Source organism: Orbicella franksi, chromosome 1 (assembly GCF_964199315.1).
Source record: "Orbicella franksi chromosome 1, jaOrbFran1.1, whole genome shotgun sequence".
Lineage (NCBI taxonomy): Eukaryota > Metazoa > Cnidaria > Anthozoa > Scleractinia > Merulinidae > Orbicella > Orbicella franksi.
Window position 1 is genome coordinate 5848905 of NC_138145.1, and position 13348 is coordinate 5862252.

Consider the following 13348-nt stretch of genomic DNA (forward strand, 5'->3'; position numbering starts at 1 on the left):
ATAAATATTTAGATACATCCATTAATACAGCCATTAATAAAATTGTCACTCGCCGATTCCATTCTTGTGGTAAACGCATTGTTGTTATCGTACGAGATCATTTTTTTTTTTACCGACTTTGCAAGCAAGCGTATGTTTCCAGTCTTGGTCCTATATTACTGAAATGTAGATACGGTAAAATAGAGATCCGTTATATTTTAGCCAAGCCGAGTTATATTGCTGTTAGAGTTTTATCAATGCATTCAAAAGTTGTTTTATACTCAAGCTGAGTATAAGTGCATTCTCTTCCACGGAGCTTTTCGGGTTCACAGTACATAGATACAATATACATTTTCAAAGTAAATTTATTACTCATTAGCTTAAGACCAAGGATTGTATACATTGCACCTGGGCAGAGTTATGCTTGTAAGTCAAACTGTCGTTTCCCATAGAATTTCTTATAGTTCAAGGATTGAATTTATTGTTGCTTATAGCCTTTAGTCTCTGTACCGCTGGTTGATAGACAATTCTCTCCGTGGACGGCCTATGTTTGCTGAAGCTCGACGCTTTGGGATCGAAAATGAACAATATTAGGAAATTTGATTTTACATAAGCAATTTCCAAACAAAGTTTTAAATCCATTTCGGAACTTATCGTTAAAGGTAAGATAAACGCATGGATTGAGTCCATTATAAGCAAATGCTGCCAGAAAAAGACATAAAAATATAAGATCGGACTTATCCTCTACATAATCAAAATGGTAGAGGCTACTTCCTAAGGAAAAGGGAAATAAGCACAGCACATACAAAACCACTACAGTTATCATCATCCGGGTAACTTTTCTCGCTGTTTTCATGGCTTCAGCTTGTCTTTGATTCTGATTGGTTCCTTCTCCTGGTATCTCACGTGACCAAAGTTTGTGACAAACAATGATGTAAAGAACTGCTGTTATGAAAAGAGGCAGGACAACATTCAAAGAAACAGTCAAAATATAAAATGTTATCCGTTGTTGCAGGAAATGAATTGCATAACAAAAATAGTCTTGTTTGTTTTTGTGCAAGCTTCCTGTAATAAAGACTTCTATCGAACAAGCAAAGGACCAACTCCACAATATTAGGATTATCTTTTTAAAATGTCGAGATAAACGCGAGGGTCGAAAAGGTCGACTAACAGCGTAAAAACGATCAACAGCAATGGTTGGGAGAATCCAAATTGTAAAGATGGTCGGAATAAACAAGTTCGCTAGAAATAACTTGCAAGTAATTAGGCCTACAATGCCTCCGAACCAGCGCCCTCCGATAAGATAAGATGAAATATGTAGAGATTCCATCAATGTTCTGTAGAGATCAGCGAAGGCTTGATTCAAAATCAAATAATTGGTAGTGGTCTTCATGGAGTTATCTGTTCGTATAATGTGAATGATAACTGAGTTGCCGAATAATGACGCGGCAAATACAACGACGTACGCAGCATATATTAGACCCGGTATAAGCTGGATATCTGTTGCCGCCGCAGCACCTTGCTCATTCCCTGAAAATAGCAAAATTGAAAAATGGCCGGCAGTGATATACGCTGAAATATAACTGAGTGACTTGGTTAATTATGGTAAATATGATACTAAATGCTACGGAAACCGGGATGAACGCAGCAGTAAGGGACTCAATTTATGCAAAAATTATTTTCGGCATCTATAGCCAAAGGCCTGAAGCATGGGCTACCACCTCCCTTTTCAAGGACCGACATTTCGTAACATTTAACACGGCATTTGCGAAAGTTTACTTTAGAAATACATATTACTTTTAACATAACATGTAAGAATGACTAAGTGAACACTAAATTGGAGTAATTATAAACACTAGATTATTACCTGTACATGGAATATTAGTACTTCTGTTAAGAACAGGCTGCATGTCGAGGCCACTGCAATTTGTACCGGACGTGGAGTTCATCTCGCTCATAATCTTGAATCCCTTTATATATATATTATCTATAATTAAAAATCAGGCCAAATTTAACTCAGCTCTTATATTATAATCGAAAAGCATTCAAGCAAAGGTGTACTCGATAAGGTGCAAACTTTTGGCTAGAAAACAGAATGATTCCGTTTTCTATGATCTCTTTTAATGTAACTGACAAGTTCTTAATTACTTTTTCTGATCCACACGGCAGGTAGAATATAGACTGAGTAATTCAGGCATCTAGACGAAAGTTCAGGAGTGTAGAAAAGTGATTTTCTCGTCTTCAAAAGGCCAGTGAAGCAAAATTTGGCAGTAAGTTAGGCCGTATAATATCGTGCGAGGCAAGTGCTTTTTTATACTTTAGCTACAACTTTATCCATGGCACTATAAAATATTTATTTCTCACTCTTTTTGGATATTTCTATATATTTCAACTCACACTATTTTATCCTTGATCTTCTTGGTTCTTACTAAAGCCATCTCAATACTACACCAGATTTCGCCTAACTACGAAAAGACTGCATGACGTATAATTTGGTTCCTTCTTTTGCCTGCAGTTTCGTATCTGTTGTCCCTCATCCTTTACGCGTAAAGCCTCAAGTTCTACTTTTTAACCTATGAATAGTGGTTTGAGAGACCAAATTTCCCTTTTTTATCATTTTATTGATCTACAGCTGTGAGAGTTGTTAGGTTCCGTTTGATTTAGAGGGTTTTTTTAATGAAACTGGTTGCATGGCTTCTTTGTTTTGGTGGACAGAGTCATTTAAATGTTACCGAGTCATTGTTTTGCTTTCCTTTAATCGAATATTAATGTAAAAGAAGAATAATTAAAAGCAGGTGTTTAATTTGGGATGGTCTTGTCCAAGCTCCGGCGGTCAACCTCTGAAAAACGTGTGATGCGAAGAACTTGATTGGATGCTCAATGAGACTCGATGTGATTGGATTTAATTAATAATGTGATTACTAATGTGACTAGTAGTAATCAGAGATTATGAGAGTGCGTTGGACGCCCTCACTTTATTATAAATACCTTCAATAAATGATTTCATTAGCTGACTTTCAACCTTTGTCTATTGCTAAAATCAACATTTTTCAGCAGAAAGCGAGGTTTTACAGTCAGAAATGTATAGTGTCAAAGTCCATACTAGTGAAGAGGTCACGATTTGTTGATACGTTGCGTGACGCCGCCAGTTTCTGTAGACTCACAAGTTTCATAGAATATTTGAATTACGTACATTATTCTAAGCTGGAAGCACAAATTTAAGCTAGCATTTCCAATCGCGTGCTCGTTTATCATAAACAAACTCCGTGCGACTAACTGGAGTATTTCCCCTGATGAATAATGTAGACTTGTGGATCTTGCCTTCAGAGTACTTTTCCTCCGATTCCAAACAATAAAATTTCGACCGGATAAAGACTGAGCTATCTGTCGCGACTGGAACTAGTCAACAAATCCCGGGGGAGGGTACTCCCAGAAAAATCAGGTGGGGGTGTGCGGCCCACTTCCCAAAACCCTTACCCTATTTATGACCAAAATCTGTGATATTCCCTACCCTATTTATGACCTAACCCTTAAATCAAAGCCCTGTTTTAGACCTGTGTTATAATAAGTTCCTTAGCTCAGACTAATGTTAAATTACCGTAAACATAATTTGTGAAGGACTTTTGTAGATTTTCTTTTCGATAATAACGAAAAAGTGGCTTCTTTTTAAAAACATACCCATATCAAGGCTAGAGTGCAAAAACCATACCCTATTTATGACCAAAATGGCCAAAATCAGCCAAAAATCTATATCCTATATATGACCAAAACAGCTGAAAAACCATACCCTTTGGGGCTGCACATAACTATATAACCCATATAAGGGAGTAGCCCCCCCGGGCAACAAATGCAATCAAAATGTAGCTGTTTCCATGGTTAACATCCCAAAGCCAAGTCGTGTTAATAGACAAGGGCAATTCCCTCAGATTTCGATAAATGCTACCATCGAAGCGTTTAAATTCACCAAAATCTAACGCTGAGCGCACATAATAGCGAAGCGTACGACGACTGAAAGATCCAGCGGAAAGCCGAGCTCACATGGCCTGCTGACATACTTGTAATGAGCACTATATCGAGGCTTCTCTACTGAGTAATCTTGATTCTTTCTGATTCGCCAATTTGTTGACGTATATAGATAGCGGCATATTCCCGCCAGTAGTTCAAGTTTCTTATCGTCCACAGTAAGCTACCCTTGACTACTTAGAGTGCAAGCGGGAACCGATGTGTAAGTACAAACTATTTTCTATGCTTGTTTTTTGGTATAAGTTTTAAGTTTGGACGTATTTTAACCTTAAGTACCTTTACTCTCGGTTTTTATACAACAGCGTATTGTTTTAAGTCCAACACGTGGCAGAGCCCCAGTTTTTAAAGTTTTTATTTCATCTTGTTTTAGTGATAGATCTTTATAGTTCATACTCCCCCTAGCTTAGGTTTCTATTCAGCAGCTTCCTATAAGAATCTCTGGTAATCCGAGTTAAGAGTCCTTTCCTTGCTAGTAAATTCCCACACCGCTTTCAGTGGTGCTCACGCAAGCACGTTTTTATCGAATCGTGCAATTTTATTGCTTTCAAGATTTTAGAGTGTTATCATTTATTGTATTAGGACAGTTAGCAGTATGTGTATCTGCTCGGGATCACTGATGATTTTAATTGTGTCTTCGGTTCTTATACAACAGCCATATTTGACCCATCTTTGTGCCTTCGGTTTTCATACAACAGCCTATTGTCCTAAGTCCAACACGTGGTTGAGCCCCAGTTTTTAAAGTTTTTATTTCATCTTATCTTAGTGATAGATCTTTATAGTTCATACTCCCCCTAGCTTAGGTTTCTATTTAGCAGCTTCTTATAAGAATCTCTGGTAATTCAAGTTGAAGGTCCTTTCCTTGCTAGTAAATTCCCACATCGCTTTCAGTGGCGCTCACGCAAGCACGTTTTTATTGCATCGTGCAATTTTATTGCTTTCAAGATTTTAGAGTGTCATCATTTATTGTATTAGGACAGTTAGCAGTATGTGTATCTGCTTGGGATCACTGATGATTTTAATTGTGTCTTCACTGAGAAGTTTGACTGGAAGTATTGTCACACCGCAGTTATGATTGGAATGTTTGCTATTATTGTTTCGTGACTCTTGTCATCTTGTAATCTTCTATTATCTAGTAATTAGTTTATTCACTGCATTGTATTTCAGTTTACGTTTGATTATCGTCAATCACAGCTGATTTTCCGTGATCTCTGACTTTATTCGATTAGTAAAGCATCTCCCACACGCGCTAGTCTCATTGCGACAAGTTTTCTAGCAAGTGACAATTCAGCCTTTCAACAGTCGCCGTGAACCTGACGTTACACGAACGGCAACTGTTTCGCGCGTCTCCGAAAAAACACTCTGCCTGTTTCGATAGTATGTCAAAAACTAATAGACGTAGAAACTCAAATTACATTGTAATTGTCACTCGGGTAACTCAGCTTGACTTATGATCGCTCTCTTGCAGGTGAGATATTCCATTACGTTTAAATGATAAGTTATTTGATTATCATGCATCTGCTGACCAAGGAGTGCCCGCGTGCCCAGGTGCCAAGCGACCCAAGCGGACCCAAGCCGTTTTCTGTGGCGAGTTCCCCACAAACTTTTAAAATCATGGTTCGAAATGTGGTTGATAAAACGCCCAAGGATAAAAGAAAGTCTTCAGGTCCACGGAAACGTAGTACGCCTTCGTCTGAGGTAATATACAGCAGCCCGAAAAGGCCAGGATCGGCAGCCGGCGGAGAGAGTGTTGAACGAAGTGAGTTAGCTCAAGCTAGGTTATTCAGGGTGTTCTTACAGTAGACGTACATGGGTGTTAGAATCATGTTTAGGTGTTAAATCGAAAGTGCTTTTCTGGCTTGCCTCTCGATATAGGACACTAGTTATTAAAGATGATAGCTTGCAACTGTAAACTTATTATTGAAAGCTCGTATGAGCTGACGTTAAGCTATGCTGCTACAAGTGGAAGGAAGAACCGATTTTTCGAACTCTATATCCGAACCTCTTGATCATTCGAAGGAAATGTTTGCTCCCTTCGCAAAAATATGACCGAAATTTGTGCTGATTTTTCGAACTACCGAGTTTTCAAAAACTGTTCTCTGTTCCGCTTGGTGGACGATTCAATGTGTCATAGTCTTGTGTAGCTCGATCATATTCTGGAAACCCAACAACTTCGACTTGCGCGTACTTTATAACAAGCTAATGTAAAGCTAAGTTTAAGTTTTAACCTTCCCATTAGAATGATTGTCGATGTAGCTTTCGTTGTCCAAAAGACTATTTAATAAAATCCTATGTCTCTCTGCGATTTATTACAAGTAATTGTTTCTACTACAAATGTAGATGATCTGCATAATTTTATTTAAGAAACAATAGTCTACTTTTCGCGGGAAATTATTCTTCGGTAGGTTCTTCATGGAGAGGATTTTTCTTACATATTGAAGAGCAAACTGGGATATTGTACAAAAAGTGATTGTATTTGTTAAATTCTGTAAATCATTTGATGTTACAAATTTATGATTTTGGATAAAAAACAATTTGGTAACTTGACTTGATGTTCATTTCAGAAATTGGTGAGTTTCCTCTTTGAAACAAAGGGATTTTACAGAAACCAGAGCTATATGTATTCAGTTCACATAATGGTAATTTTTCCGTAGAAAAAAGAAGATTTCGACCAGGAACTAGGGCACTAATGGAGATAAGACATTACCAAAAGACAACTCATTTATTACTTAGAAAGGCTCCTTTCATGAGGGTGGTAAGTTTGATTTTCCTGCTATTACATACATGTGCAATGTAGGTTCATAACAATTTTTCCATTCATTGAATTTGTATCAAACCATCCTATTGCTGTCTGATTATCTGGTGTGCTAGGAACTACGCTTAATGTTTTTTCTCATTTTATTTAGTTAACTTCGAAATAACTTAGCAATTTAATTCAGCAAATTGACTGGCGGTGAGGACAATTTTGCCCACCTGTGAAATTCAGTTGGGAGGTGCGGTGGCCTCATGGTTAGTGTGCTCATCTCCGGATCAAGCAGTCTGGGTTCGAGCCCTGGCTGGGGACATTGTGTTGTGTACTTGGGCAAGACATTTTACTCTAACAGTGCCTCTCTCTACCCAGGTGTATAAATGGGTACTGGTGAACTTAATGCTGGGGGTAACCCTGCAATGGACTAGCAGGACTACCTTTTTACCTTACCGTGAAATTCAGTTGCCTTCTTGCTGAAAACATCAATAAAATCCCTGAATTTCCTCAAAGGCTTATGACAAATTCAAGAGGGGGGAGTTGGTGCTTAATTGGGGAGAGTGTGCTTAATCAAGGAAAGGCACAAATAAATGTCAGAAACTCATTTTCTTGGCTATGCAGGAGATAAACTTTAATTACATACATGTAAATGGTAATGCAAACAAGCCAACAGTTCCCCTAGCTCAGGTCTCAGATTTACCAGGTCTAAAAAGCAAACTGCTCTTTGCAGAGTCTTCTTTATAGACTTTCTCTCACGTTTTTACATCACTAACTGTTTTTTCAACTTTTTGGGAGTATTTTGTCCTGAATTTGGGAGAAGGCCTTTATTTGAGGGACGGGGAACTTATTCTGAATTTTGTACTCAAATTAGTTGTTTAAATGATAGAGAGCACTCAATGAAGTGCAAGTGCTACATGTAGTTCAAGAAAATAAGATTAAGCTACAAGTGTTGAATGCTGAATGGAAATTAAATACGAACAGTTTGCTGTGAGATCTGCATGTATTCCTGAGCTATTTTGTTGCACAATGTATGTTCAAGATCCTGCAATGAGAGGAAGCTCCCTGTGCAAACATGTGGATCAGCACATTTTGATGTACACTGTTATGGTGTGCCTTTGCAGTTAGTCAAATTATATTCCTACAAGGCTAGAACAAAGTTTCTCCATCTGCATGGCCGTGTGTTTTATGTGCCCTTAAATGTAATTTTGAGGGTTCATAATTTGATTTTATTTACCTGTTTACATGCAGTGCTGGGAAATCTTTTGATTGACGTCTTAAGTACATTTTAGGTGCGGGAAATTGCTGATAAATTTTACCATCGGGAAGAATTAAGGTGGCAAGTCCCAGCATTGTCAGCACTCCAGGAGGTTAGGAATTTTTAAACTAGTTACATTACGACAGCTTGTTAATGTATTATTACCATGTACCATTTAGGGTGTGTTCCTTTGGGATGGTCTGGATCAGGATCAGTGATCCAAGATCACTTGGATCATGGTGCATCAAAGGAACCGACGAATCGACTCTGGTCACGGATTCATTGGTTCCTTTGATAAACTATGATCTGAGTGATCTTGGATCACTGATCCTGATCCAGATCACCCCAAAGGAACGCACCCTTAGAGTGTACCAAAGACGTTCATGGCTGCATTAAATGCTAAATGACACATCATTGCACATACTGTATGTTCAGGGTTGCGGATAAGTTTTCACGGCAGATTCCTACGGGTCAATTCCCACTGCTCCCACTTGTGTATTGATTTGTCAGATCATGTAGCTGATCTTGTTGGGTTTTTGATCTGAGACCCTTCACCTATCTGAAACACTGTATGTTAGTTCCTCAAAATTTAATCTCAGGATTTAGTAGGTTCCCTGCATTGAGTACAGTGTATACATATAAAGTATTGCATTGGAAATTTTGTCTGTGAGTCTTGTTTTTCTATATCAACCGATACTATCAGTTAATTAATTACTTAGGCATCCCTTTTGTCTCAGTTCCATCATTTATATTCTTCTCGCAGGTCTTTATACATATCATTTACATTTTAAGTACTAGATGCATCTGGGAGTTAAAGCCTAGTGATCATATTTTTTTCATTCTTGTGTGCCTGCTTATCTTTTGATTGACCATGGAGAGAAGTTAATAATTTGCAAATTAATGATAATTAAAAATAATTTTTTCTTTTCTGCTTTTTCAGGCAGCTGAAGCATTCCTTGTTAGACTTTTTGAGGATGCGTACCATTCTACTTGTTTGCTTCTTCCACATTTAATATCAACGTTTTGTTGTTGTGTGTTACTTTTTCATGTCGTGCAATACATGCCTGGGTTCCATTTTGCACGAATTGGGTGTTACAAAGGGCTCTTCTTTGCATGTAACTGTACAAGACAAACTTAAAAGAAATGGTGCATAGTAGTAATTGAAATGAAGTTTGCTCAAGATGTTATGAAGTCTCTTTCCTTCTTTATGTAATTATGATTTCATCTATTTTATTACATTTTTATTTCTAAAATTGCAATTCATGATGCATGCTCCTATTGACCATGTAGTTGTCTGTTGGCATGTTAACAAGGTGGCTGTTATGATGAAACTGCATTTTGTTGATGTTTTTTCTTTGGTTTCACAAACTGTTTGTGTAAACTTTTGAACACTTCCAATTTTCTTCTTGTATTTATATTTTTTATCTACACGTATGTATTTTAAATCCCAGTTTTGTAGTAGATCAAATGACTGTTGTTGTTGTTGTTGTTCTCTTTGTCTTTGTTTTGTTTTTACAGTAATTTATGTGCAATCCACGCCAAACGAGTGACTGTTATGCCCAGAGATATGCAGCTAGCCAGGCGGATCCGAGGAAGACATGATGGTCTTGGCTGATAAGAAAACAAACTTTTCACTGCTTTGTAGCTTAGTTTTGGAAGAGAACAATTAGTTTATCTCAAGACGTATTTTTATGACCCTTTATCAACTTTTAGAGGCCTTAATTTTGTATGCAATTATCGCTAAAGGTGAAAGTATTTTTAAGACACAAACATTTTAAAAGTTGCATCATGGTCATGTATTTAAAGCATTTGAACAAACAATTTTTAACTTACGTACATCTGTGAATGGAATGGAAATTTGTTCCATGCACTGAGTGCCAGGATTTTTTTTTCAATTTATGTTAATGTATTGATTATTCAAGGCTTCACTTATATTTGCTTCCTTGCATCTTGTATTAATATTTATTGTGAAATACAGTCTATATTTTAATTTCTTTGATTAAGTCTACCTCTTTGGATTGCATTTCACTTTGCTGTTGTTGTTTCCATTTTCGTAGTTTTCGGGCCTTAAGTTATGATGCATTTATCCAATTGGTTTTTATTGTGAACATAACTTGTATTTGGATTTCATTTGCACAAATAAAGCTGAAACTGTACAGATTACTCGTTGTTGTCGTTTTCGTTGTCGTTGTTTAATTTTCATTGAAGGCGAGTGCGCTTTTGGAGCACCTTTGTTTAAAAGTGATTGAGTTTTTTTGATCTTGATAACAGATCACATAGAAGTAGTAAAGCTCTCTAAACAAGGGTGTGAAACATCAAAGGAAACTAAACGGGAGACAGAAAAGAGGCTAAAGAGAAGGGAACTAATGGGAGAGCGAGAGGTAATTTGCATCAGAAGTTTTGGTGCTTGATTTCTTGGGACATCGGAATTTTACGATACTTGTGGTATTTGGCTGTTTAGCGTGTTATTTGATAGAAATAGCAAGTCGCAGCGGAAATTACAGTGGAACTCCGTTAATCCGGCAACTAAGAGACAAGCTAGATTATGTTTATGATAGTATTAACGCCGAATTATTCACAGTGTGGGGAAACCCTTGTGAATTATAATACGGTTTGCCTCCAGGTTTGTCTTATTCACTGAGGGGTGATACCGTACTACTCGTGGTTACAATAGGACCGACCTAGTAAACCGACGGAATACCTATATACGTATCGCAAGTAATTACTTATTCTTCTTAGCTATTATATTCTTTCTTTTTTTAGAAGGATATCCGAACATCACTAACCTTATGCCACGTCGGCGTTGTCGCCCGCGTTTTCGTCCCCTGCGTTCTCGTGCTCGGTTGGAGCGTTTCCTTCAAAGATGTTGTTTCATCTGCCTCAACTCTCCAAGCGAGTACCCTTCCAAGAGGTTACCTTGTTGTTTTCAGTTTATCCATGAGGAATGTCTCCTGACGTCCTTTCAGAATTCTTCACGTACCAATTTACACGATACGTGCCCCCACTGTCGAAGGTTTATTTCTTCTTACAACCACTCAGACGACATTCCTCATGGAAGTTATCCATTTCGATTCGATTTCTTTTCTTATCCCCCCCCCTCCGCCCCCCCCCTCCGCCTCCCCCTCCTTTCCATGATGACTATTTAGACTATTTTGGGATACTACAGGACAATGCTTTCCTGTCTCCTGCCGATTCTGATAGGTTGTTTTTAGATCCTCCAGCCCCTTCTCCACCTGCGGGTTGGGCGGAGTTTCGTCAAACTCATTATTGATAGTTTATTCCCTTCTATGTTATCTTTCTCTCGCTACTCTTCTATTATACCAGGGAATACACGATACATCCTTTGTGGTTTTCGGCGTTTCCAAATATCTATATCTATATCAAAAACAAAAAACAAACAAACAAACAAACAAACAAAAAAATTGTTTCGGTGTCGGGTTCGTGAGGACATTTTTCTTGTTATGGTATTGTCATGTTATCTTGCTTGCATTCTATTACCTCATTGTGAGCTAGGGACTAGCTCAATCTAAGGAGGGAGAATATGTAAAACAATAAAAATGCAAGCAAGATATAAATTCCCAACCATATTTATTCGTTGTAATACTGGGCAAAAAGTTAATGGTAATGTTTTGAGAAATAGGTGTTGGGTCATTCGAAATATAATATTGGAATATTTTATGTGTTTAAAAAATGTTACATTTTCTTACCGTTGTTGATGTGTACGCAGGTGCTGCGTTTCCTAGGAACTAGTTCTTCAGTGAAATATGTGTAAATTACTTGACCGTTGTTAAACTGGAAATGGTGCCATGTAAACTAACTATTTTGAAATGTAGTGTCTACTCCAATAATTTGTAGCCAATTCTTGGTAGGATGCCTTGGTACATTCATGTTCTGCGAGCACCGTTGCTGCACTGCATGTTTTCGGTTTAGCTGCGTTGTCCAGCAACTCGTTTGTTTACTCGCGGGTGTCGATCGAGAAAATGAAGTAAAAATTGAAATCTGGATTTTGGAAGCGCTCTTTTTGGAATTAGTCGCGTTAGACTCCTTAACTTATTTTCAGTCTCCTGTCCAATTTTTCAGTCAAACCTTGCCCTTTTTACTGACCTTTTCAAGGAGTTTGATAACGATGTTTAAATTAATTTATTCCTAATTTACACTTCTACCCAAATAAAGAAAAGATTCCTAACAATAGCAGCGGCACCTCACTAAAGGATGTTTGTACCAAGAGCACGTCCAGTCAATGAGATGGATAGTTTTAACTGGAAATCCCGCCCACGAAGCTGGGAGTTTGCAAACCTATTTCTTGTAACACTTATGTTGACTGAAATATTTAACAACAACTTTTATCTTTTAACTTAGTGTTATCCTAAACTTTTAATCGGTAAGAACGAAGATTGTAGCTTTTATATTGTTCACGTTACCTTATTTAGGTCAACCACTTAAGGATAGTCGGTTAAAATCAAGGTAGAAAACGTTTTAGTCAACCTCGATAACCTCGAAGGAAAATATGCTAAGTAGCTTGGTGCGCAGTCGCAATAGAACCTTATTCGAACTGCGCATGACATTACGTTAGCCTAATTGACAGATTGACATTGATTTGATGGATGACGTGGTTGTCCCTTTAAAAGGAACGTGACGAGTTAGCTCCTTGTAGTTGTAGTAATTGCTGTAACCAGTCAAGAGCAACAAGTAAGAGAAGGTTGTGAGTATTGTACCCAAGTCATCAATAGTGGGAATAAAAAGAGAAGCAACCAAACAAAGAGTGTTGGAGTGATCAGCTAATTTCCCCAAAGGTCGCTTCAACAATAGATATAAATACGAAATGAATTACTGAACGTTGCTTGGGGAAAAAATGGCTAAATCAATTACATTATTTATGATAAGACCAAGATAGACTGGAGTCTACTGTTGATAACATTACTGGGCGAATGAGGGCAGCGGAGGTCACCGCTTTTTAAAAATGCGTGGAAAAAAGGCGGGAATTGACGTTAACCTGCGATTAGGCAAACCTCACTTCCCCGACCACGAAATGAATCAACACCTGATCAACCGGGACCTGGGTGGATGACGTCACACACCCAGTCCCGGAGTGTCGGCGCATCTTTCTTGCCGGCGTTTCTGTAGTTGTCAAGGAAGGCGTTGCCCTCGTCTTCTCAACCGCTTAATATTTCATTAAATGAAATTCTCTTACAGCTAATACCTTTTTATATCGAATCATTTTGGAATTGTACCAGAGGAAATAAGCAATCCCTGTAGAATCAGCAATCCCTGTCGCCAAAATGGGAGAAAGTGGAAAGCAAACACAATCTTTCGAGTTTCGTTACCCTTTCTGCATTCATAACGAAATA

At 37.9% G+C, this 13348-nt stretch overlaps 2 protein-coding genes and 1 long non-coding RNA gene across 3 annotated transcripts; 2 read left to right on the forward strand and 1 right to left on the reverse strand.

The window, feature by feature from the left end:
• Positions 1–327: 327 nt before the first annotated feature.
• LOC145468687 (substance-P receptor-like) lies at positions 328–10849 on the reverse strand. Its single transcript, XM_081452422.1, has 3 exons — positions 10787–10849; positions 1847–1966; positions 328–1509 (listed from the first exon to the last, which is right to left on the reverse strand). The coding sequence occupies exons 2-3, from the start codon at positions 1935–1937 to the stop codon at positions 524–526; spliced, it is 1077 nt and encodes a 358-aa protein (XP_081308548.1). The 5' UTR covers positions 1938–1966; positions 10787–10849; the 3' UTR covers positions 328–523.
• LOC145470456 (histone H3, embryonic-like) lies at positions 5269–10163 on the forward strand. Its single transcript, XM_081454301.1, has 5 exons — positions 5269–5758; positions 6654–6754; positions 8035–8112; positions 8941–8978; positions 9519–10163. Exons 1-5 carry the CDS (start codon positions 5491–5493, stop codon positions 9613–9615), a joined length of 582 nt encoding a protein of 193 aa, XP_081310427.1. The 5' UTR covers positions 5269–5490; the 3' UTR covers positions 9616–10163.
• On the forward strand, positions 10251–10955 carry LOC145474573 (uncharacterized). The gene is made up of 2 exons (XR_014045613.1): positions 10251–10381; positions 10764–10955. It is a non-coding gene; the product is annotated as an uncharacterized LOC145474573 (long non-coding RNA).
• The last annotated feature ends 2393 nt before the right edge of the window (positions 10956–13348 follow it).